At 38.3% G+C, this 26,441-nt stretch overlaps 1 protein-coding gene across 1 annotated transcript; it reads left to right on the top strand.

Annotated features, from left to right (window-relative positions):
- The first annotated feature begins 5,203 nt into the window (after positions 1 to 5,203).
- Positions 5,204 to 22,062, top strand: LOC149533146 (uncharacterized). The gene is made up of 3 exons (XM_089805815.1): positions 5,204 to 5,302; positions 6,990 to 7,110; positions 21,743 to 22,062. Exons 1-3 carry the CDS (start codon positions 5,204 to 5,206, stop codon positions 22,060 to 22,062), a joined length of 540 nt encoding a protein of 179 aa, XP_089661941.1.
- The last annotated feature ends 4,379 nt before the right edge of the window (positions 22,063 to 26,441 follow it).

Raw genomic sequence — 26,441 nt, 5'->3', positions numbered from 1 at the left:
GGTCCCGATCTTACTCCCCCATCTCCACCGCAAGTCATGGTGGTAGATCAAGGCTTAGTTACTCCTCCCCCTCCAAGTTTTGAAGAAGAACAGGTTTAGAAGGAACCTTCACAAGAGGAGGATCCACCCAAAATGGCAACCAATGAAGTGTCGAAGGAGGGACAAATGGTAGAATACTCTCAAGACAGTGAGGTGCAAACTACAGGGTCCACAGAGACCGAGGCTATAGAAGAAGATCCCTCGCAAAGGGAAAGTACTTTGAGGAGGAGTGCTAAGGGAAAGGAGGTAGCTAAGAATACCACTTCATCATCCTGAGGAAGATCTTCAGCTAAATGTATCCCAAGGTGGCTCAAGAAAGAAATAATGAGGAGCACGAAACCATAATTCTATGCTGACGAGTAGGATATTTTTGAGTTGCCTGAGATCTTGAACAAACCTGAATCTCCATCACATGAAGTGAGACCATTGGCATTTGTCAACAATAACCAAGATCAGGATTTTCTTGCTCAAGTGGTCATCCCTCCTGATGATATAGATATAGAAAGCCTCAGTCCACAAGATTATCAAATCAAAGAGGTCTTCCTTGGGAAACCCACACGGGATACAGCAAAATTGATGGTAACCATGGGGATCAAAGAAGTTTTTAGGAATATGAAACAAGAAGAGGTCAAATTTTGAACACTTCAAAGGCAGAATGAAATCCTAAGAGGATATTTAGCCGAAGTTGTTGGTCCTCTAGATTCCAAGCACCCTAAGGAACCTTGAACACTATACCCAGAGAAGGGGGGGCTATGCATGTAGACCCATTTTTGAAAGCCTTGTAATAGTGATGGGAAAGTTTCGAAGAGAAGGGCATTTTGATAATCTAGGGGAACCTGAAGTTAGTACACGCTACACAGGAGAATGTGTATAAAATGGTGGCAATTTTGAAGCAGGATATCAGTATACTAGATGAAGTAAAGGCCTGGAGTAAGGACTTAAAAGTTTTGCAAAAAATAAAAGGGAAAAGGTATAGGATTTTGGTAGATGTGTATACAGCAGATGAATTAGATTTGATTGATGATTGGATAGAGAATATTGTGGATAATAATAAAGTAATGGAAACATTACACGTGGAGATCCATTGGTTCAAGGACCAAGCGCAAGAGAAAATTTTGGAAGCAAAGAGGCATTATAGCAATGCATGCTTAGAGATTTTTGAAGATGAGGAATGGGAGAAGTTATTTCCTGTAGAAGTAGGAGTGGAGAGTTTTAAGAAGGTTTTTGAGGAAGCTTCCAATGATGAGGACATCTGGCAGGCTTTCAAAATAGAAGAAGCCTTATTAGAATTGGATACCAAACTCGAGGATTTTGTTGAGACTCGAATTGAGGTAGATAATTATAGATAGAAGGTAAAAGATAAATATGAGGCTCTAGACTGATCAGATGTGGCAAATATTATTGAGATTATAGATAATTTCAAGGGCAAACACCTAGACATAGCTTTGGGATGAAGGGGAACAAAACCCAAGAGCCAGAATTTCAAATTTGATACTCTATAAAATTTTGAGATTTTGGGCCCTATTGAGGTGTGCAAGTCTATAGGTGCGCAAGTCTGTAGGTCTATAGGTGTGCATTTCCATAAATTTTTCTGACAGTTAACTACCAATTCCAAAAATATAGTTTTCCATGTATCGAAAATGCATTTTGACGGTAGTTTAACTCTGACAGACGCCCAGTGAAAGATCACCTTCCATTTTTAGCACTTCTAGACACTTCCATTTCAACTGAAACCTTTCTCATTCTTTCTCCTCTCATAAATTCTTTTTTTCTGACATGTAAAGACTCATGCATCCGATTAATGAATGAAAAATGGATGGAGTCCTGATTAGCACCAGCTAGATTGTTAGTTTATATATAATTAGTTTGTTTTATTAAATTAAAAGCATTTTATTGCATGAAGATATCTCTCACTCTCAACACAAATTGAGGAGATGATTTCTTATAAATACTCCATTGTAATATGTAATTGGGGCCACCATTATTTTGCAATAAAATTATGCTTTTAGTGCTTGCATTTGGAGTGTAGTGATTCTTGCCTAAATGTGTCATATTTTTTTGAATTTATGTTCATGGAATTTTGATTGAGCCAAAGGTTTATTGCTTTGTTTTTGGTTGTGCAATTCATTAGTTCTGGTGTTTGCTACAGTTTTATGAATTTTTCTGATGTAACTAGCTTGAGAAGAAATCATTGAATTGTGCCTACATAACTTTTTGTCTCGCATGAGCGCACTTTCCATGGCCTTGTGATTTAATGAAGAGTGAAATATCATACGATTACTAAGTTTCTCAACAATGATTACATCAGTGGAATTGAGGAAGCACTGCTCCTACTTTCATTGGTTACCCACTGATTTCTTTAAAAGCTTTACTCGCAGACGTGTTGTTTTCTATAGCTTATGTCCATTAGGATTTCAATTTCATGTTATCTTCTTTAAAGTCTTGTTATTTTCTTTATTAACCCCTTGTTAGGATAGGAATTCATACTAATTGCATTGTTAGATTACATTCATTAAAAACAAAAAATACAAAAATATAATTCTTTTGTGTGTGTATTTTGAAACAAGGAACAGATTCTACATCTCATGTGAGATCAAAACGAACCAGCAAAGGCCTCCTCATGAACAATCACATTTATCTTCAACTGAGTAGATTTTAGTACATCGTAAGACAACTTCAAACTTGGAGTTGATTCACAAGATTAGCTTTTCAAGAGAGGAGTTCACAAGAATTCTTGTCGTTTAGCATCGTGCATAACGAGAGCTCAACAGAAGTGGCACTAGAAGGAGGGCCGCACTTTTGATTCTCAGAAAAAGAAGGAAAATTTGCCAAAGTTTTAAAATTCTACACTTTTTGTGAAAATCTATGCTTCCCACAAGTTCAAAAAAAATTCTGAGTTTTTGAGAAATTTAGGTGTGCAGGTCCACAAATTTGTAGATCCGCAGGTACGCAGGTGCACAAAACTTAGTGGTGTGTTTCACTTTATGAGAAAATGTACTCCTACAAAGGTGCACTTTTTCAAGAGTTAATGCAAACTGTTGGAGTTGATGAAATCCAACTTCAAAGACACCCAAGATCACCTGCATGCAAAAACTTGTCAAAGAAAAGCCAAGGAGGGAAGAGCACGAAGCAAGGGAAAAACTCTAAATAGACATGAGAGACCACAAGATATTGCAATACAAGAAAATATGTATTTACAATATGCTAGAAGTGATGTTCAAAATACAATGAGGGAGAGACCACTTATAAAGGCCTCAAAGAATCTTCCAAAACAAGCTAGAAGATGCTAGGAGATAAGTGTGACAACTAAGCATACATTCACTTGAGGTGGAAAGTCCTCGAACAATGTGAGAGGATAAGTATGACTTAGGAGAGAACAAACTCCCGTATTGTCAACAACTTATAACAAACTCCTAGGCTACAACTAATTAATAAATGCATTTACCTAATTAAGCTTAAGAAAATAGAATAAATAATTAGTAAATTAATTATTTACTCTAACACCCCCCTTAAGTGCACCTTAGGGAAATGCCTTAAGCTCACAAAACTAAGATGAATGCAGAATGGGTCCCAGCAACAAAGCCATGTTAGGTACCCATGTACAATACAACAAAATTCAATCTCTGAAAATGGGGTAAGAGAGAAGACCACGTGGGAAAAACCCTCCCCCAAAAAGAGGTAACCTAGTGAAGAACAGAAGAAGCCTCCAACTAGGAAAATTGTCTCCAAAAAAGGGACAAGGAGTGATCATGAAGAGCATCACTGAAGCATGAAGAAGCTACAAATCTGCTAAACTGTTGATCTGAAGAACCTCCATTGAAGAAGAAGATATGAACAAAGCATGTCTATATGGTAGATGATCCATCTCACCGAAATGCAGAGGTAGCCAGCCACTGCAATCGCCTTGTACATAGGATCAACCACTGAATACATAGTTCACACTATCAAACTATCTAACCACGGATGCATTTGAACAACAGCATAACCCCCCCTTAATGTAGACGGGGTGTGATGACAGGCAACTGAGAAGGTTAGCCAAAGTCTCCTGCAAACAAACCAATAATAACGAGAGAGGAAAAGAGGTACAAACAATCATAAAGACACGATCAAATTGACTATGCATGGGCTAATGCCATGGAAGGGACACTCACTTGACAAAGGGAGAATGCCTAAAACAGAAAAAAACTATCTCCCCCATGGTACTTTATAAAAATAGTGCATGTACAACTGACTCAAAAACAACATTCATGACCCTCGGAATGCAAGAGTGGCACTTTATCTCAGTGCAATAAATAAAAGTGCTTCAAAATCATAGCTACAATGATCAAAACCAAAAACAAGCTGCAACAAAACAAAGTACAGCCTAAAACAAAGGAAACCATGCCAAGAAAATGATCCTCGAGCCTAAAACACTCAAGATATCCACCATATAGAAAAAATGCTAAAAACATGATAGAAAGAGCATGGGCCAAAAACTGAGAAAAAGGACCACATTTATGAAAAGGTGACAGAACCAGCTTTCCAAAAATATAAAGTTTTCAAAAAATTGACATGGGATGCAAAAGATATGGATGTCGGAGTCAAAAATAGAACTTCAGACTTTGACTAAAAAATAGGCAATAAAAAAGCATCTAAACTTTAAAATACCTGCACCAATGTCTCCATCTCGAAACCAGCTTTCTAGTGCTTCTTTTGGATAAGAAAAATACCTCTGTATGCTCAAGTTATGGCCAAAAAATTGAGAGTAGGTCAAAAAGGACCTAGAAGGAGAGTGCAAGGTGGTTTGATGATGCAGTGCTAACATCATGCTAATGTCGGCATTTCACTAGAAAAATTTTATGGCCATCAAGTCATTTCCACAAAAAAGTAGCCATGTGGTAGTGCCACATGGCAAAAATGTTGATGTGGTAGTCCTACCACATGTCACTCGCAGGCTGTGCGCTGGAGCTGACTTAGACAGCTGACTGTGTGGATGCACAGTACACGTGTCAACAAGCAGAGGATTCCATGCATCGCTGAGGTGGTAACTGACATCAGGAGGCAGAGGAGCACTGCAAGAGCAATGATCTAGTGGAAGACGCTAGCAGAGCTAAGAAAGCTGGGGGCACCACCCAGCCACGGTGGCTGATGGGTGGCCCGCCGACAGCGGCAGTGCTGCGGTAGCATGGTCGCTACAGGCTGCATGCTGGTGGGGTTGTGGTGGCATGGTGGCAGCCGTTGGGTGGCACGGTGTTGGTCGCTTGGTGGTGCGGTAGTGGCACACGTAAAATGATTTTTATTTTTTTTGCCAAAAATTGTTTGTACGATCTGTACGGAAGCCCTGCAACAAAAAAAATTTACCTCCCAGAGCTTTGTCTCCAAAAATGACAAGTTTTATATGAATCCTGAATGCAAACGACCTTCCGAAGCCAATGGCTATGTCCATTTGGGTTGAAAGTGCTCTGAAAATTCATTGTTCCCCTGATTTGAAGAAAAATGCACAAACAAACTAGGGTTTGTGTCTTCGAATCACGGATTCAAAAATTCTTCAACCAAGCACCAGCAGGAAGGCTCTGATACCATGTTGGAGTTGATGAAATCCAACTCCAAAGATGTCCAAGATCAGCTGCATTCAAAAACCTGTCAAAGAGAAGCCAAGGAGGGAAGAGCGCAGAGCAAGGGAAAAACCCTAAGTGGACATGAGAGACCACAAGATATTGCAATACAAGAAAATATGTATTTACAATATGCTAGAAGTGATGTTCAAAATATAATGAGGGAGAGACCGCTTATAAAGGCCTCAAGGAATCTTCCAGAACAAGCTAGAAGTTGCTAGGAGATAAGTGTGACAACTAAGCATACATCCACTTAAGGTGGAAAGTCTTCGAACAATGTGAGAGGATAAGTATGACTTAGGAGAGAACAAACTCTTATATTGTCAACAACTTATAACAAACTCCTAGGCTACAACTAATTAATAAATACATTTAACTAAGTAATCTTAAGTAAATAGAATAAATTAATTATTTACTCTAACACAAACTAGAGGGTTCTGATCCAGAATCCCCATTTCAGCAAGCATTAGGGTCTTCACCTAGTGCCCATGAGTTTCTTGAGCTTACCCACTTCTACAAACCATGCAGTGATAAAGGAAGACCCTAAATTCAACTACTTCCATTTGAACTTTCACCATCTTCTTCAACTTCGCCTCCACTCCAACCACCACATATTCCAATAGTTCCACCTCAACAACAACCCTTAGGTCCACCAAACCCTCTGATGGCCTTCTTCATAAATGTTGTAGAATCACCTATAAACTTGAGAGGTGCACTCCATGACCTCCCCAAAAATCCCAAGAAGTTTTGCCCAAGGTTCATCTATGGAGAGACACGAACTATCAAAGATCACATCAAGGTATTCAATGAAATTTGTAACTGAAAGCAGGTTGCTAACGAGGATGTGGTTCTTCATTTATTCTCCTACTCTTTGGAGAAAATTGCCTTTAATTGGTATGTTAATTTGCCACCTAAATGTATTGGAGATTCGGGTACTTTCAAAAAATTATTCCTAGAACAATTTAAAACTTTCATCAACCCAGCTATGATACATCAACAATTCATATCAATCAAAAGGGACCCAGTTGAGACAGTTTCTCACTTTAACCGTCACTTCCATATGGCATATTGCAAACTAGAGATGCCAAACAGTATACCAGTTGAAGCCACTATTTAGATTTATTTGAATGCTATGGACCATCTTACTACTATTTTTCTGAGAAGATTTCCTGCGAAAAATATCGACACATTGGATAACTCTTCATAGAGGCAATTACCTTCACTAAGCAAGCTAATCCTAACGAAGGGGGATTAATGCTTCCAGCTCCAGCTATCACAACGATGCCAATATACCCTATCAGAGTACCCATGATGTCCAGTCAATTTATACCTATGAATCTAGTTCCATTACAACAGGCACCTACTCTGCAAAATCTCGCTCTACCGTATCCAGGGTATGAACCTCTGAAAGTTGTCTTCTTTAAGCAAAAGGCAGCAGCACCCGCTAAAGCAGACAATAGTTTTGTTTCCAAATTTGGTCAGATGAAAAAGAATATGTCCCAAATGAATAACGAACTAACTCATCTAAGGTTGTCACAAGGACAGAACAACAACTTCCAAAGGAACAACACTAGTCCTTACAATAACAATTATAGTCAGAATTATAATAGGAACTTCAGCAGAAACAACAACAATAATGCAGGAAACAAAAATGGGGGGAACAATTTCAATCCTCCTAATCGTAATAATGGCTTCCAAAGATAGAACCAACAATAGAACACTCAGCTGAATAATGGAAGCATTCTTATCGACAACATTGATAACAATGTTCAGTATGTAGATGTTAATCAGTATGACGATAGTTAGAACGCATCCAACAATGATGGTTCGTATTATAATGGGAATCAAGAGATGACTCAAAGTTCACAAGTGAATGACAATGCTCTTCCTATACAATTTAATGCTATGCTACTAGAATCATATGATTCTACACAAAATGTGTAGGTAGAACAACCAGCTAGTGAAGAATTTTCTTTTCCATTTAGTCAAGAACCCAACCTTTAGCATGAGGAGATGTTTTCTTTTTGCAATGACAATCAAAATACATATCATGTAAGAAATAGAAAGGAACCTTTGATGGATGGAATTCCTTCAGCTTTACAGCCAACTCCTCCCTATCTGAGAGCAATTAAAAATCCCATACCAATTAGGCCACCATATGGAGGACAACGGAATCAAAATCAAGTGAATAGACCAACAATATTGAAAAAGCTTGCTTGGTCTATTGAAAAGTATAGTGTTGTAGAGGACTTGAAACAAACTAAAGAAAATATGTCCATGTTTGACATGTTGTAAAATTGTCCACAACAGCAAGAAGTTCTCATGAAGACTTTGGATCATACAAAGGTACCCCACAATACAAATATTGTCCCTCAAAAGATAGTGTCTCAACAAGTAAATGCTGCAAAAGTGATGCCCACTATGTTTAAAGACAAGGTTGAAGTACCCCAATTCTTGCTCAGCATCAGGATACAAGGAAAGAACCTCCATAATTGCTTTATTGATTCAGGAGCTTCATGTAATGTCATGCCACTATCAATAGCGCAAAGGTTAGGGGTCAATCCTCAACCTTCCAATCAGATAGTGATATAGTTGGATAAAACAGAAGTGAAAGTCATCAGCATATTGAAAGACATTCGGATACAATTGACAATCAATCCACGAATTCAAGATGTCATTGATATACATGTGGTTGACATACCAGAGACATATGGGTTGCTCTTGAGTAGAGAATGGATGAAATGCCTAAGAGGATGGTTTTCTATGGATTTCACTCAACTATGGTTACCATGAAAGGGATTGAACAATCAAATCAAGATAGATGCATAACCCAAATTGAAAATGATGATCACAGAATACAATGCTCCGAATGAGGTGGCATCACTACAATCGGACTTGGGCTCATACAAAGTGATGGCATTTGATATGATTCCCATCAAAATATCAAGTGATCAGGGTAAAGAACTCAAGATATCAATCCCGAAGGACGAGATCATGACACAATTCATAGATAGTATGGTGACTAATTTGCAATGCTTGGGAGAAGAAGCTGATCCAAGTATCTTACTCCTCCCAGGATTTTTCTGATTACACAAAGTTAGTCACTCTAAGTTTGAGTGCTCATCATGCCAAGAAGTAGTCGCGAAGGTGTTAACACACATGATGCAAGACAAGGATAACCAAATTCTATAAAATGGACCCATAGGAAATCAAAGTCATATAAACTCAATTGATTCAGTAGAGAAGATTGAAGAAGAAATTAAAGATCTAAATTTATCATATAGTGATACCTCTTCAGATGGTGGAGGTTTGTCTTCTCCTCCCTCGAGGATGATCAAGATTCAGAGAAGAAGACGATACATGAAAGGCCAAGGGTGGACTTCGGTCATCATTCATCCTGAACCCAAAACAGATGAAATTAAAGAATTGATAGAGGACATTCAAGACAAATAAGAAAAACATACATTTCCTCTATCAACATGTTACAAAGGGGAATCATCAAGCCCACCCTGTGAAAAGTTGCAATGGGTTCCCAAGAAACAATCTTTTAACTCTTAGGTGAAAGAGAAGTTAAGAATGAACAAACACAAGGTTAGAAAGCCCAAGGAAGATCTAATTTGGACACTTCACTTCAACGGTTCCAGATGCAAGTTAGGGGCCAGTGCAGGTATAGAATTGGTTAACCCAAAAGGTAAGTCTTTTTACACAGCATATCGATTACAGTTTAGATGTACTAATAGCACTGTAGAATATGAAGCGTTGGTCCGAGGACTTCTCTTTGCACTCAAGAAAGGAGTCACAGCTCTCATAATCGAAGGAGATTCTCAGTTGGTTATTTGGAAAGTAAAATCATTATACTCTTGCAATGACAAAAGGTTACTTGCTTCCAAGAAGAGAGTATCAGATTTACTAGATGATTTTAAAGCTTTAAACATAAGGTCCATTCCAAGGAGGAAGAACATGGTGACAAACGCCCTCACTATTTCAGCAAGTGCACTACAACTAGTTGAAAGAACAAAATTGAAAAGATTTTTAGTAGAGTTGGTTGTTGCTCCATCTATTCTAGACAATATTACAAACTTTCAAGTCTTTCAGAACGATCAACACATACTTGAATTCATCATGTGCAATGGCCACTTTAAAGGGCAAGAAATTGATGACAATCCGGATGACAAACCTAAGGATGATGAACTTGAAGATGAAAATGGGATCCTAAATTTAAAGACTAACACTATTTCCAAGGGGATGGTTGAGTTAGAATGCATTTTTTATCATGATGAATTAGCGCTTAATAAAAGAATGACCCAAGAAAAGGGGATCAAGGAGTGTGATGCATACAACTTAGGAACTGAAGAAGATCTAAGAATGGTCCGGATAGGGAAAGCATGTAATGCGCAAGAAAGGGAAGATATGCTCAAAATACTTACTGAGTACAAAGATGTTATTTCTTAGAGCTATGAAGAACTAAAGACATACGACCCTGAGATTATAACCCATGACATTCTATTGAAACTAGATGCCAAGCCTTTTTGGCAAAGATAAAGACCTGTTAATCCTATCATTGAACCACTAATAATGAAAGAAGTTAAGAAGTTACTAGATGCCAAGATCATATTCCTCATCTGCCATTCTATACGAGTGGCTAATTTGGTTCCTATACAAAAGAAGCCTCGAGAGATTCAGCTTTGTGTTGATTTTTGCAACTTGAACATGGCATCTCAAAAGGACAATTACCCTTTACCCTCACTAGACAAGGTTCTACAAATTGTAAATGGTTCAAAAATGATGTCTTTCCTAGATAGATATTCAAGATATAATCAAGTGATGGTTGACAAAGGAGATCAACTAAAGATGGCACTTACAACTAAATGGGGAACTTTTTCTTATAGGAGAGTGCCTTTCGGATTGATTAACGCAGGGGCTACATTTCAGCGAGCCATGGATGAAGCTTTTAAGGGATTGGTAAATAAGTGTATAGTCATCTACATGGATGATTTAACCATCTTTTCAAAATATCAAAACACTCACATCGCTGATTTAAGGCAGGTATTCAATAGATGTCGTACGTACAGCATATCTCTCAATCGCAAGAGATGTTCATTTGGAGTCACTAAAGGAAAGCTCCTGGGTTATATCATTTCTGAAGTTGGGATCTCCATTGATCCTGATAAAATTGAAGTTATTCTAAAGTTTTTACCTCCCCATAGTTGGAAGGAACTCGAGTATTTCTTTAGGAAAATAAATTTTGTGCGAAAATTCATAAGCGGATTTTCTGAAATAGTTCGTCCCCTTAATGATTTACTCAAAAAGGGGGCCAAGATAGAATGGGTTCTAGAGATTAAGAAATCATTTGAAGCTATCAAAGTAGCCATTCCTACAGCTCTAGTCTTAGTAAGTCCTGATTACTAGATACCTTTTACGATATATTCCTTTGCTTCAGAACACTCTTGTGCTAAGATCTTGATGCAGAAAAAGGAAAAAGAAGATGAAAGACCAATTGCTTTCATGAGTTTCCCTTTGAAGAATGTCAAGTTGAATTATTCAAACCTTGATAAAAAATCCTTTGCATTAATCAAAGTGGTGAAGAAGTTCCATCATTACATACTGAGAAGTAAGGTGTACACAATTGTACCCGATCCAACAATAAAGACGCTTTTGATGAAGAATGAACTCAGTGAAAGACGAGGAAACTGGATGGCCATACTTCAAGAATTTGATCTGGAAATTCAACCTATGAGATTAGTTAGAGGTCAAGGGTTATCAAAGATGATAGCTAATAACTAAGATGGAAATGAAAAGGAATTTAAGTTTGACAGTGAAACAAACGAAGATGATCAAAATAAAAGGATTGTATCTCAAGTTGATATTGGTCAAGGTGTGGTGACAGATGTTTGGTATTAAGATATTGTTTATTATCTTCTATAGGACCAATGCCCCAATTGGATGAATAGTTCACAACATAGAGGACTCAAAAAGAAGTGTGAGTCCTATATGCTACATGATAGAAAGTTGTACAAGAGAAATTATTAAGGGATCTATTTAAAGTGCTTAGGTCATGAGGAAGCGAAGGAAGTCTCAAAACATTTTCATGACAAGTATGGTACAAGACATGGTTCGGCAGAAGCAACTGCTCATATGATTTTAAGATCGGGTTATTTTGGCCCACGATATTCAAAGACACTTTCGAGCATGTACATTCTTGCCATATTTGCCAGACTAGTGCCAATAGAGAAAGGCACCCAATGATGCCATTACAACTAGTATACGAGGCATGCCCCTTCGCAAAGTGGGGGCTAGATTTCATTTCTCTAGTCAATCCACCATCATCAACTGGACACGCATTTATTCTCACAACTATGAATTACTGTACACAATGGACAGAGGTAGAAACATTCAAAAATTGCACTACTAAAGTGGTAACGGACTTCTTGGAGGAACGCATTGTTATTAGATTTAGAATGCCATTCGCCCTTGTGTGTGATAATGGATCTTCTTTTGCATCAGTATTCTTGACCCAATGGGCATTTGAAAATAAGGTTATCATCAAGTTCTCTTCAAATTACTACCCACAAGGAAATGGGGTAGCTGAATCTACAAACAAGAACTTGATCATAGTAATCAGACAATTATTGAAGGAGAACCCTAGGGATTGGCATACACTCAAATATGCTCTATGGACTAATCGAGTAAGGGTCAAGAACACTTTGGGGACATCTCCATACTTGCTTGTCTATGGACAAGAGCCAGTATTCTCACTTAACCTCAAGATTCATGTTTTGAACTTCATGAGTGGGTATGCTGAAAATGTTGACCAAGTAAAAATCAGATTTATGAATCTTCTAGAGATGGACGAGAAATGGATAGCTACATTGGAGCACATGGGTAAACATCAAGCTTTCGTGAAGAGATCGTTCAACAAGAGAGTCGCTATAAAATCATTCAGAATTTTTGACGTTGTTCTACTGTGGGATAAGGCGAAAGAAAAACTAAGCAACCATACTAAGTTTCAACGCTTGTGGACTAGCCCTTATCAGATTGCAAAAATCCTTGGAGAAAACACTTTTAGGCTCAATTCCTTACAGGGGGAATTTCTTCCCTTGCCAGTAAATGGGCAATTTTTGAAACATTATTTTGAAGCCTAAAAGAAACAAAAAAAAAAATAGTTAGATTTTATTTTTGCAATTAGTTAGATTTTATTTCTACAAGTGTGTTTATTTTCTGCAAGAGTGTTTGCTTTTAGTTGTGTGTTTTCTTCCAGTCGTGTGTTTTCTTTTAAAGTTATGTCATTCCTGGGGGTAAGGTGCACTTGGGATTTTATCTCAAAATATTTTACTAACTACTCTTTTGGTTCTGATTTCAGGAAAAGGTATTTCTTTGTCAAAACATTTGGACAATTGTGTGTCTTATACTAACTGAGCAACGGACGTTACTTGCAAAAATAAGGAGACCTTCAGTCTAAAAATTTAGGATTCTAAACCAACAAGTTCTCAACACTTTGTGAATTTTAAAAATCAATTGTTTTAGGTGTTGTCGAATTAAGGTCAAAGATTGCAAGGGGACGATCCAAACCCCAATTGGTTCAAACAGGACAGGTCTTCTCGAAGGATTGCTAAGATCATTATTTGGCATGAGAGTTTTCAAAAGTTCTAAAAGAGGAACGCAAGGGATGTTCACAAAAGATCAAATCCAAGAAATGACACTGATGTCTTGGCTACACAATCTAAGCATAGTCAAGATACAGAAGATAAAAAGAAAAGAAAAATAAAATAAAATAAAAGAACATTGTTAAGATTGAAGCATTCTAAAAGATCTGAAACGACAAAAGATACATTTCCAAAACAAATTTTCTTGTACCAAAACATTGCTTCATCAAATAGTGACATTGTGAACTACATGGAGCAATTATTCAAAATCTGCCAGAAAACTAAAGAAAAGTGACACCTCACTAAGAGCCCTCGAACTAATTCTCTCATCTGGCCAAGCAAGCGATCAATAATTAGCCTTCATGAAAATTCTTATTGAATGAGCTAGGAGGGGTGGAAGATTGTTTCAAAGTTGTCAGAAAACTTCGATAGACTGCATCCTGAGATGTTGAAGGGAATGAATACACGAACCACACACTGAGCTTGAAAGGTTTTGGATCCTAAATTTTTGACTGTAAAATCATTCAAAATAGGCTTGAAGCATTTGAAATTTAATTGGTGTTCGACACACGTTGAAGGGATGTTTTTTTATGAAGAAATGCCTTTCTCATTTCTTCCTTTTTTCAAGGCTAGTTGTTCTGGTTTCACAACATGCCCCATTCCTTAGTAGGAATGGGGACCCCCTATTCTATTTTCAAATTCGAGACTCACAAGTCAGGATTCAGGATATTCAGACAGTTAAAGTTGAAAAAATCTAAAAATTGGAAAAATTGGAAAAGTCAAAAAAAAAACCGCATCTACGTAGTTCCCAAGGTCCCAAGTGCACTCGCCTTTGGTGATGCGCAAATGCACACCTGCGCATCGTCGCAAGTGTGCAAGTGTGCACCCGTGCACCATCGGAGCTGGGTGGGGGTTATATAAACCCCCCCACCCCCTTCTTTCTTTATCGCATTTTCTTTTTGCCTTCGCGACATATACACTTGTGCCCTCCACACTCTGTGAACCTCGCCCTCAATGCCCTCCACACTCTACGAACCTCGCCCTCAATGCACTTTGCACCATCGCTAAGGTGCGTAAAACATCCACCGTAAACACAAAAAAGGGAAGGTGCACAGTAGCGCACTGAGCCTAGTGTGCTACTACGCACCCCCATACCTTCGCATAGACTTAAAAAACACAAAACAAAAGGGGGTGCACAATCTGGTGTGCTCCGACATACCCCAACTTTCACCACCAAACATGCACAAAAAAGGGGGTGTGCGATGCACACCTGGCTTGGTGCACTCCCGTGCACCCCGCTCCACAAAGACCCTAAAGCAAGGTGCGCACTTGCGCACCCGGACAGGTGTGCTAGTACACATCTCCACCCATTAAAAACTTTAAAATGTTAACTTACAAAAAATGAATCCCACTACCAAATTTGGTGCGCATTTGCACACCTAATTTGGTGCACAAGTATGCACCTTATTTTTTATTTTTCTTTCATAAATAAAAAGGGGAATTGAATGGTTTTTGCAGTTTTAATTTTTAGGTTTTCTTGATTCTGTAATAATGTTATTCTAAAGTAATAAATGTCTCTTCTTCGTGTAGATATAATGGCATCGTAATCTGGCAAGAAAATGGCACCAAAGCCTGTAGTTTTCAAGTTCTAAGGGGTCTCATCCAAATCAAGATTCCAAGATAACTACGTAGAGATAAAAGACATTGATTTGGGACACACCGACTTGGGAGAGTTCCTTAGAATATGCAACAAACCTACAAAGAGATCAGCATTGGTATCTGCTTTGATCCAATCAGGGTTAGTCAGCATGGCTTCACACCTCACATCAGTCCAATCTTCATAATTAATCATGACATTGGCTCAACACTTTGTTCCTGAAGAAAGGGTGGTGAAGAGTGTGACAGGAGTAGTTGTACTTGACCTTTGACCCAACAACATTGAAAGGGTCTTTCATCTCCCAAGGGTGGATTAGTTCATTAGACTCACTTATGAGGCAACCGAAAGGTGGTATAGGGAACACATAAAGGAGGCGACAGATATTATCCAATCTTCATATCTCATTGAGAAGACTCCTCTAGGAAGGATAACAGGAAAGGTGGATATGACAAGGGGGTACATGAAGGAAGATATTGCCTACTCTATCATTTTTCTGAGCAGGGTGATGGCTCTACTGGTAGCTAGGAACCTCAATGTTTTCATGGTCAATTCCATTAAGACAATCAAGACAGCAAGGATGCCACTTGACTGGGCCACCACATTAAGTGAGAACTTGTGCGAACTATTGGCAGTAGTCAAGGATAAGAAGAAATTCTACATGACCTCATACGTGGTGTATCTACTAGCAACAAGGGCAACTGATTATCATGGACTTTACAAGAGGGGCAACATGGAGGATCCCAATGCCTAGCCATACATTGTCTACCCTCAACTAGTGAGGAAGAAGCTCTCAAGACAGAGAAAAGAGTATAGAATCATGAATGATGCATTCATTTTTGCAATCATCTAATTCATTGAGGGAGACTATGCAAAACGGTTATCTGATGATGCAATTGCACATATAACAGCTCTTGGGGCCTACTACATCTAGTTCAAAACATTCAAGTATCTACAGGTAGCTGGTGTCATTGTCAATCCGAAAAAGCTCCCTAGATATCCTTGTGATAGACTATTAATATTGGAGATTGCATGACAGATTGAGTTTGCATATGACAAGGTGAGAAAATAACAAGACCATGTTGGACATGGCCCCTGATCATAGGGCCATATCAAATGAAGCAAAAATAGGATATTCTACCTTTTGAGTGGGAGTGGGAACATTATCCCCATGAGGAGTACAATTCTCCTAGGCCCTATTTTGATAATATTGGGAAAGTGGAGAGTCTGGCCAGCAGATAATTCCACCATGAAGAGGCCATTAAAGACCACTAGATGAATGCAACAAATGACTACGATGTTTGTATCAGGGACTATTGTAGGATGACTTTGTATCTGGCTCTAAAGGTTCAAATTTCAGAGAAGATACTTAAGCAAGATTTTGGGGAGCTACTGGACCCTCTGTTCAACTTAGAAAAAATTGGGGAAAGGCCATAATGAACACCGAGATTGATAGGGAGGAGAGTGATGACATAAACCATCGGGCGAGGCATGTCATTAGGATGACAAAGGATTGAATCAAAAAACCCTTTCAACTTGATCCAATACCTGATACCGTGATATTTCATGCGCAAGCCCGCCTAGAGAAAGGTAGAGGAAAGAAAGTTACAATTCCTACCTTTGTAACCCAGTCTCCCATCAAGCCAGAAACAATATACCAACTTGACTGCCCAATTGGCTACTATCACCCTCTAAAGAGGGAAGGAAAGGGGAATAGAAAGAGGAGTTCTCCTCATAGGGCTGAAACAAAAGAAGCTGAAGTGCAAGCACCTCCTCAGTAGTAGGAAATAGATGTGTAAGGATCACAAGACACTTGGGCTTCTCAAGACCATCCTGACCCTCAATTACCTCTATTTGTGCCTAGCCAGTCTGAAGAGGGTGAAATCCAATAGGTTTCTTTTCCTCCTCCACAAGCAAAACCAACATCCCCTTCAGCCTCAAAGAAATGGAAGAAGATCAAGATCCCAATGAAGAAGAGGAAAAGGGAGATTAGAAGGATGGTTCCTTTACCATCTATCTTGGAACCTATTCTTGAGGGAGAGGAAGAATGAGAAGAAGAGGAAGGTGAGGAGGAGGAAGTGCCCATATAGAGAAGAACCTGGCTAGCTAGAGCTGTAAAGAAAGAAAGGAGTACCATGGTGATACTGCCATCCACCCCAGAGGAACCCTTGGAAGTCTCTTCTTTAGAAGATGAAGTACAGCAATGGGTGGCTGAGTAGAGTGAAGAGGGTGATGACATATTCAAAATGTTAGATTTTGATTTTATGCCCATGGGAATAGAATTGGTTGGGGATAAGATCAAGATACCCCTAAAGGTGAACCCCAATAGGAAGACTGAACGTAGATGCCACCAAAGTCACAGGGTCCCGATCTTACTCCCCCATCTCCACCACAAGTCACGGTGGTAGATCAAGGCTCGGTTACTCCTCCCCCTCCAAGTTCCAGAAGAATAGGTTCAGAAGGAACCTTCACAAGAGGAGGAGCCATAGAAAATGGTGACCGATGAAGTGTCGAAGGAGGGAAAAATAGTAGAATATTCTCAACTAGCCTCCCAAGATACTGAGGTGCAAACTATAGGGTCCATAGAGATTGAGGCTACAGAAGAAGAGCCCTCGCAAAGAGAAAGTACTCCGAGGAGGAGTGATAAGGGAAAGGAGGTAGCTAAACATACCCCTTCATCATCCCGAGGAAGATCTTCAGCTGAACGTGTCCCAAGGTGGCTCAGGAAAGAAATAATGAGAAGCACGAAACCACAATTTTGTGCTGACAAGGAGGATATTTTTTAGTTGGCTAAGATCTTGAACAAACCCGAATCCCCATCACATGAAGTGAGACCGTTGGCATTTGTCAACAATACCCAAGATCAAGATTTGTTTGCTCAAGTGGTCATCCCTCCTAATGATACAGATACAAAAAGCCTCGGTCCACAAGATTATCAAATCAAAGAGGTCTTGCTTGGGAAGCCCCCACGGGATACAACCAGATTGACTGTAACCATGGGGATCAAAGAATTTTTCAGGAATATGGAACAATAAGAGGTTGAACTCTGAACACTTCAAAGGCAGAATGAAATCCTAAGAGGATATTTGGCCGAAGTTGTTGGTCCTCTGTAGATTCTAAGCACCCCGAGGAGACTTTGAACACTATACTCAGAGAAGGGGGAGTTTTGCATGTAGACCCATTTTTGAAATCTTGTCAATAGTGGCGAGAAAGTTTTGAAGAGAAGGGCATTTTGATCATCCATGGGAACCTAAATTTACTGCATGCTACATAGGAGAATGTGAATAAAATGGTGGCGATTTTGAAGTAGGATTTCAGTATACTGGATGAAGTAAGGGCCTGGAGTAAGGACTTAAAAGTTTTGTAAACAATAAAAGGGCAAAGGTATAGGATTTTGGTAGATGTGTATATAGCAGATGAATTAGATTTAATTGATGATTGGATAGAGAAGATTGTGGATAGTAATAAAGTAATGGAAACATTACACGCGGAGATCCACCGGCTTAAGGACCAAGCCCGAGAGCAAATTTTGGAAGCAGAGAGGCATTATAGCGATGCATGCTTAGAGATTTTTGAAGATGAGGAATGGGAGAAGTTATTGCCTCTAGAAGTAGTAGTGGAAAGTTTTAAGAAGATTTTTGAGGAAGCTTCTAATGATGAGGACATTTGGCAGGCTTTCAAAATAGAAGAAGCCTTATTAGAATTGGATACCAAACTCGGGAGTTTTGCTGAGACTCGAATTAAGGTAGATAATTATAGACAAAAGATCAAAGATAAATATGAGGCTCTAGACTTACCGAATGCAGAAATGATTACTGAGATTATAGAGAAATTCAAGGGCAAACATCCAAACATAGCTCTGCGATGAAGGGGAACAAAACCCAGAAGCCAGAATTTCAATTTTGACACTCAGTAAAATTTTGAGATTTTGGGCCCTGTTGAGGTGCGAAGGTCCACAGGTGTGCAAGTCCATAGCTTCATAGATCTGCAGGTACACATTTCCAAAAGTTCCATTGACAATTAATTGCTATTTCCAAAAATAGAGTTTTCCATGCATCAGAAATGCATTTTGACGGCAATTTAAACTCCGACAAACACCCAGTGAAGGATCACCTTCAATTTTTAGCACTTCTAGACACTTCCACTTCGATTAAAACCTTTCTTATTCTTTCTCCTCTCATAAATTATTTGTTTCTAACATGTAAAGGCTCGTGCATTCGATTAATGAATAAAAAATGGATGGAGTCCTACTTAGCACCAGTTAGATTGTTAGTTTGTATATAATTAGTTTGTTTTATTAAATTAAAAGCATTTTATTGCATGAAGATATCTCTCACTCTCAACACAAATTGAGGAGACAATTTCTTATAAATACTCCATTGTAATATTTAATTGGGGCCGCTATTATTTTGAAATAAAATTATGCTTTTGGTGCTCGCATTTGGAGTGTAGTGATTCTTGCCTAAATGTGTCATATTTTTGAGAATTTATGTTCATGGAATTGTGATTGAGCCAAAGCTTTTTTTTTTGTTTCTTGTTGTGCGATTCATTAGTTCTGGTGTTTGTTATAGTTTTACGAATTTCGTTGGCGTAACTAGCCTGAGAAGAAATCATCGAATTGTGCTTGCATAACTTTTCATCTGGCATGACCGCACTTTTCATGGGCTTGCAATTTGATGAAGAGTGAAATATCATACAATTACTAAGTTTCTCATCGACGATTGCATTGGTGGAATTGAGGAAGCATTGCTCCTACTTTCATAGCTTACGCACCGATTTCTTTGAAAGCTTAACTCGTAGACATGTTGTTTTTTGTAGCTTATGTCCGTTAGGATTTCAATTTCATGTTATTTTCTTTAAAGTCTTGTTATTTACTTTATTAACCCCTTGTTAGGGTAGGAATCCATACTAGTTGCATTATTAGATTGCATTCATTAAAAATAGAAAATACAAAAACATAGTTCTTTTGTGTGTGTATTTTGAAACAACGAATAGATTCTACATCTCATCTGAGATCAAAATGAACCAGAAAAGGCCTCCTCGTGAACAATCACATTTATCTTCAACTGAGTGGATTTTAGTTCATCATAAGACAACCTAAAACCTTGGAGTTGATTCACAAGATTAGCTTTTCAAAAGAGGAGTTCGCAAGAATTCTTGTCGTTTAGCATCATGCATAACGAGAGCTCAATAATAACCAAATTCATTTCTATAATAAAATCTCCTTGTGATAATGAGGATAAGTTGAGAGGAATCCTGAGTAAATGGATTGGAAGAGAAGAGATAGTGAATTCAATGTGGTTGATAAGAAATATGATGGCTATCATGTTGAAAAGACATATGATCAATTAATTGTTTTGTTGGATTTTGATATAAATAGGGAATTGTTGCAAAGACAAATAATATGTTGCATCTCCAAGTGTAAAAACAAAGAATTGACAAGAGTTGACAGTGAATTGTATATTTTCAAAGGAGGTAATACAAAAAGTATTTGCAGTCTGATTACTCAATTGAGATCTTGTCTCTTCTTGTGTTGCTTTCAATTTGCTGGAACCTAATGATAATGTCTCTTAAGTTTTAGTTATAATTCATTTTGAGTTATATTTTTGTTCATATTTTACTGATAATCTAATGGTTATGTAAGTATTTGATATGAATATGGAAGGATTGCAAGTTGTCTAAAGAAGATTACTATAAGAATGAGATCTAGATTGAGTATTGTTTTCCTTTTCACAAAGTGATAGGATAGATCTAGTTATTTGTGTCAAATTTATGTGAGGAATAGCCCAATAGATAAGGCACTGGTCATAGTTTAGGAGCCGATGGACTCTAGGAGAAATTATACAATAAAAATTAATCAAACAAAATCTTTTAATTGTGTTGTTATGAACTCAAAAATATAGTCTGCAGTTAAGGAGTATTAGGGTTTATGGAGTTTTCCATCTTGTATCCCTTTTGTAATCTTTAATTTAGAAGAATCATAAGCATTCATCTATTATTATGAAATTCATTTTAAAGAGAATGACAAATTTGTGAAGACTCATGAATTTCTAGGTATACCCAATTGAATTTTGCAGAGTTCAAAGGGAAGAAGACTAAAGCATTCTAAATAATTGGCCTTGTTGATTTGTCTTAGGAATGTCCATTATGGTCTCTGACTATCTCCTAGGTATCATTTGCATTTACAATAGGTAGTTAAAATCTTGTCAAATCAAGAGCCAATAGCTTGTATCCAAATTTCTCCATTGGAAAAAGACCTTTGTTGTCTAAGTTCTTCCATGAAGAAGAATCACATGTCTTGGATACCTCTCCAAGGCATAAGACCGGGCCCTTTTATGTCTATATTTATCATCATGTATAAATTGAGCAATTGCATCATTGATTCTGGGGCATCGAATAATGTGATGTCAACTCTGGTAGCTTGTGCACTTGGGCTCCTAGTGACTAAATCCTTTGGTCACTACCACTCAATAGATGCCAAACAAGTCCCCTTGGTAGGACACAGTAAGGAAATGCAGGTGGCCTTGTCAACTCATCCATCCAACAGGTTATTGTTGACTATCTTCATGGCTAACATCCTTGCCAACTATGGTATGTTGCTAAGTAGAAGTTTTTGCATGGATATGGGAGGATAAATTAAACTAGATTGCTCACATCTGACTATTCCAATTAGCAATGAAAAGATCAAGCTAGAGCTAGAGGTGAAGGCAAAATTTACCGTGCTAAAGTGAGATGATCCCAAGGCTTAGATTTTATACCAAGAACTCGAGTTTGGAAATTATATTCTCTTTAGTGATTCATCATTGGTAAAGGAATAGGAAAGCTCGCAGATGAAGCCCGCCTTTGGACACTAGAGTTCAATGGTAATTGTGCATCTATTGGCTCTGGAGATGGTGTAGTGATGATATCCTGGGAAGGTGAGATGATCCACCTCGCATACAAGCTTGAATTCAAGAGCACAAATAACATAGCAGAATACGAAGCACTGCTTCTTAGCATACAACTTGCCAAGGATAGGAAGGTGAAGTTTCTCAAAGCTCAAGGAGATGTTGAACTAATGGTCAAGCAATTATGGGGCTTGTATACCATGAAGAATCATAGATTAAGGATTAAGGAATTGAGTTTGGGATGAGATCAAATATTTTGAGGATTTTTTCCATTGAGATCATTCCTAGAGACAAGAACACAAGAGTTCATTCCTTGGTCATGTACGACTTATTGTTGTTAGTGTAGTTTTTTATTTTTCCTATTTTGCTAGTTTTTTCTTACACTTTTAATAATCTTTCTTAGGTTAATAAAGCATGTCTTATTAGGTGAATGGTTGTGAGGTGTCACCTTCCTACATGTGAGCATCCATTAGCTATCTTGGGAAGATACTTTGCTATCTTTAGTCCGATAGATGGTTGCTCCTCATTGGTTGGTGTTGCCACCTCCTCCCTCTTCCTAGCCTATATAAGCATGCTACCTGGCTTGTATTTGTATCTCTTATTTTTGCATCCTCTTAATGCTATTTTGCTTCCAGCATTTGCATTACTCTCTTGGAGACTAACTCTATGATGCTATTTTGATTATGTATCATTTGCATTCATAGTTTAGATATTTACTCTTTGCACTAGTTTTCTAGGTTATTAATCTTATCAGATTCTAACATGGTATCAGAGTTTTTCTATATGCAAGAGTAGATTTTAGTTTCCTTATTTGAGAGATTCGGGGGGGGCAAATAAACTTTATTATAGTTTTTTGAAAAATGAAGTATGCTCTTCTCTTGCATCCTTGGATGATCCTGAGAATCAAAAAAGTTTTGACAAAAACAGTTTTTTCTCTGGGGTTTCAATCTCAAATTTGACAAGCAACTTGCATATTTGGAGTTTTCAATCAGTTTTGCAGGTTCCAGCATGCCATTGATGGACTTAAGAAGTTGATCCAGCATTTGCATGTCATATTTTGGTTGCTGGGGTCATTTTTTAATTTTTGGAGCCGTTTTTTACTGTTAAAGGCATCTGATTTACACTACAGCAACATCTTCTGTACATCAGCAAGAAAAACACTTTCTGGGTTTTGTTCGCAGCCCTGAAAAACCATCTGGGTATCTTTTAGATTTTGCATGCAAGCTGTATATTTTGCAGGATCTAGTGCGGAAAGCTACAGCAATACCCCTCTCCATTGGCAGTCGTAGATTTGAACGTAGTTTTCAAATGTCTCTTTCTTGCTCATAATGACTCCGATTTTGATGATTCTTGTTATGAACTTGGCTATTTTTTTGTGCTCTATCCACTAGTGGAGTTGTTTTTTGATTTTCATGCATGAATTCTTCAAAAATTGCAGATTCTCAGCCGTGACTATGCACAGTTTTCGTTTTGGAAACTTCGGAGGATCATAACTTTCTCATACGACCTCGTATCGAGGCGATTCTTTTTTTGAAAGTGCATGATTTTTTGAGTAGATCGTAGTGGTGCTATTTGTTTCCTTGATTATTGTGCCCAAGTTTCACTTTTAGCACATGCTCTTCACGAGGGTTTGTAATGCATTGAAATCAAGACCACTAAGTATTTCTTTCTAGTGGTAGTTGTAAATGCACTAAAATAAAGTGCCAAATCATATTTCTTGTGGGGGGGGGGGGGGGGGGTTCTTTGATTGAGTAAAGAGGGGGGGGGCATTGTTGTGGCTGGGTTCTCTTCTTTCTAGCATTTCTTCTCTGCATTTCTTCATCATGGATCAAAAAAATATGCCCATCCTAACTCCATATAATTATTTTGAGTGGAAATCACGCATGAAAATTCACTTAAGGAAAGTTGGATTAAATAGGATAACTATGGGACTTGAGACTGAACCTGCTAAAGATGAAGATAAGCCTAAGTGGTTTAACAAATGTGATGAGGCATTTGGAACATTGTGTTTGTCTGTTTCTCCTGACTTGCTATTTCACATTGAGTCTTTGGATACACCAAATGAAGTATGGACAAAGCTAGAAATACTATTTGGCACACAAGATTCAATGAGGGGTCATATGTTGGAAAATGAATTAATAAGTTTGAGTCCAGGCAATTTCAACACAATCCAAGATTTCTTCACCAAATTGAAATCACTAAGGCTGCAGTTAAAACAATGTGGAATTGAAAAGAAAGATGAACAACTGATTCTTAGTATTCTCTCTAAGCTAAGTTCAGAATATTCTGTGTTTGTCTCTACCTTCTATGCTACTAAGGGTGCACTTGGTACTCAATTCACCATGCCATCTTTAGATGATTTTGCTGTCAATCTCACTCGAGAACAAGACAAGCTAATCCAGATGGGCATTCTTAAGTCCTCTAAGTCACATGCCTTGGTTGCCAACCAAGGCACAAAAGAACAACAAGGACAAAGTAGTAACAACAATAGTAAAGACAAGAAACAAAAGAATAGCAAGGAGAAGAAGGATCAGATGCCAGTTTCTTCAAAAGCAACTATTGATACACCATCTTCCAAGGGCGATAAGCCTAAGAAAGAAAAGGTCAAATGTGCTTATTGTAAAAGACCTGGTCATAATGAACATAAATGTTTGCAGAAACAACTTGATCACTTGACATACATTCTTGAGAAGAATAATATCAGTGTTCCTGAGTCTATCAAACAAAGTTCTAATGAAGGGTCTAACAAGGAAAAAGAAAATAGCAAGGGGAAAGGAAAGGGCAAGGCCCTTTTTGCAGTTGCTTCCTCACCATCCACTTGGGTTCTTGATTCGGGTGCTTCACACCAAATGGCTTCATCTAAGGAAGAACTTGCATCCTTGGAGCCCTATACTATGCCTTCTATTTTGATGGGTGATAACACTCTTGTTGAGGTGTGTGGAAGAGGGTCTATTGATGTGGGGGATGGTACATTCCATGATGTTCCTTATGTACCCTCATTGTCAACTAATCTCCAATCGATACACCAGATCACTCACACAGGTTTAGGCAAGCGGGTTGAGTTCACTCCTGATTCAGTGGAGATATGTGAGTTGCACAATGATTCTACAGTTGTAGTTGGGAGAGCAGATCATCAGTCATGACTCTATATGTTTTCTCATTTTGTTCCTAATCCTCCTTTGACTATTTCACTCACTCACTTTAATGATGTGGGCAGATTATAGCATGAGCGGTTTGGCCATCTTAACTTCCACTACTTGCATTAGCTTAACCAACAGAGCATGGTCACAAGGTTGCCTTCTACTTTGACATTGGAGTCACTTGGAATACATGATAGATCTTCTGATGGGTCAGATTCACTTGAGCAGTCTTCTACCTCCACTTTTGATGTAGAGAGTGATTCAGAGGACTCACCTCCTTCCTCTCCTAGTCATCATTTATAGGTTGATGATTCTCCTCTAGATTCTCCATCTTCTGGTCCACTTTGGGCTAGACAGACCTTGCAGTTTGCAGCTGATTGGGTTGGGGATCCATCAGACACCAAAAAGACTTGTTTACAATTCCAGGATGCTCTACATATCTTCATTGCTACTGCCTCAAATCCACAGTCCTTTCATGAGGCTTCTAATATTTCTGAGTGGGATACAACTATGCAGGAAGAGTATAGTTCCTTGATGAGGAACCACACTTGGGATCTTGTCCCTTTTTCTAAGGGAAGAAAACTTGTTCGATGTAAGTGGATCAACCGGACAAAATTTGCAAGCTTTGCTGGAGGTGCGGGATGCTTCATCTTTTGGGGGGGCTTCTTCCTCTCACTTGGAGTCCTAATTTTCTTTGGGGAGTCTCTTTTCTCTCTCTTTTGGGGGAATTTTATGTACATGGGTACCTCATCAGGCTTGACTTGCCGGGACCCATTTCTACATCCACCTAAGCTTCGCTTATGGGGGGGTGTTAGTGTTTTTTATTTTTCCTATTTTGCTAGTTTTTTCCTACACTTTTAATAATCTCGCTTAGGTTAATAAAGCATGTCTTATTAGGTGAATGGTTGTGAGGTGTCACCTTCCTACATGTGAGCATCCATTAGCTATCTTGGGAAGATACTTTGCTATCTTTAGTCTGATAGATGGTTGCTCCTCATTGGTTGGTGTTGCCACCTCCTCCCTCTTCCTAGCCTATATAAGCATGCTACCTGGCTTGTATTTGTATCTCTTATTTTTGCATCCTCTTAATGCTATTTTGCTTCCAGCATTTGCATTACTCTCTTGGAGACTAACTCTATGATGCTATTTTGATTTTGTATCATTTGCATTCATAGTTTAGATATTTACTCTTTGCACTAATTTTCTAGGTTATTAATCTTATCAGATTCTAACAATTGCTCCTTCCACATCTAGATTTCAAGGATAAGGAATACAAAGTAGAGGTCTTATTTCAACCCAATGTATCAGACAATGTTGATGCTTGGAAATTCTTTGAATATGATCAAAAATTACAAACATTCTTGGAGAATGTGGAGATGTTTGCAGGGAAATACTTCAAAGGGAGCCAGGATGCATGCAAAAATTTCTCTCCAAATAATAAGAAAGATTTGGAACAAGGGATGGTTTAGCTCAAAGGTAACAAG

The sequence above is a fragment of the Cupressus sempervirens genome, chromosome 10, assembly GCF_028749045.1.
Source record: "Cupressus sempervirens isolate cs-2001-9-10 chromosome 10, ASM2874904v1, whole genome shotgun sequence".
In the NCBI taxonomy this organism is placed as follows: Eukaryota; Viridiplantae; Streptophyta; class Pinopsida; order Cupressales; family Cupressaceae; genus Cupressus; species Cupressus sempervirens.
The sequence above is the reverse complement of the archived record's forward strand: the minus strand, read 5'-3'. Positions and strand labels throughout refer to the sequence as shown.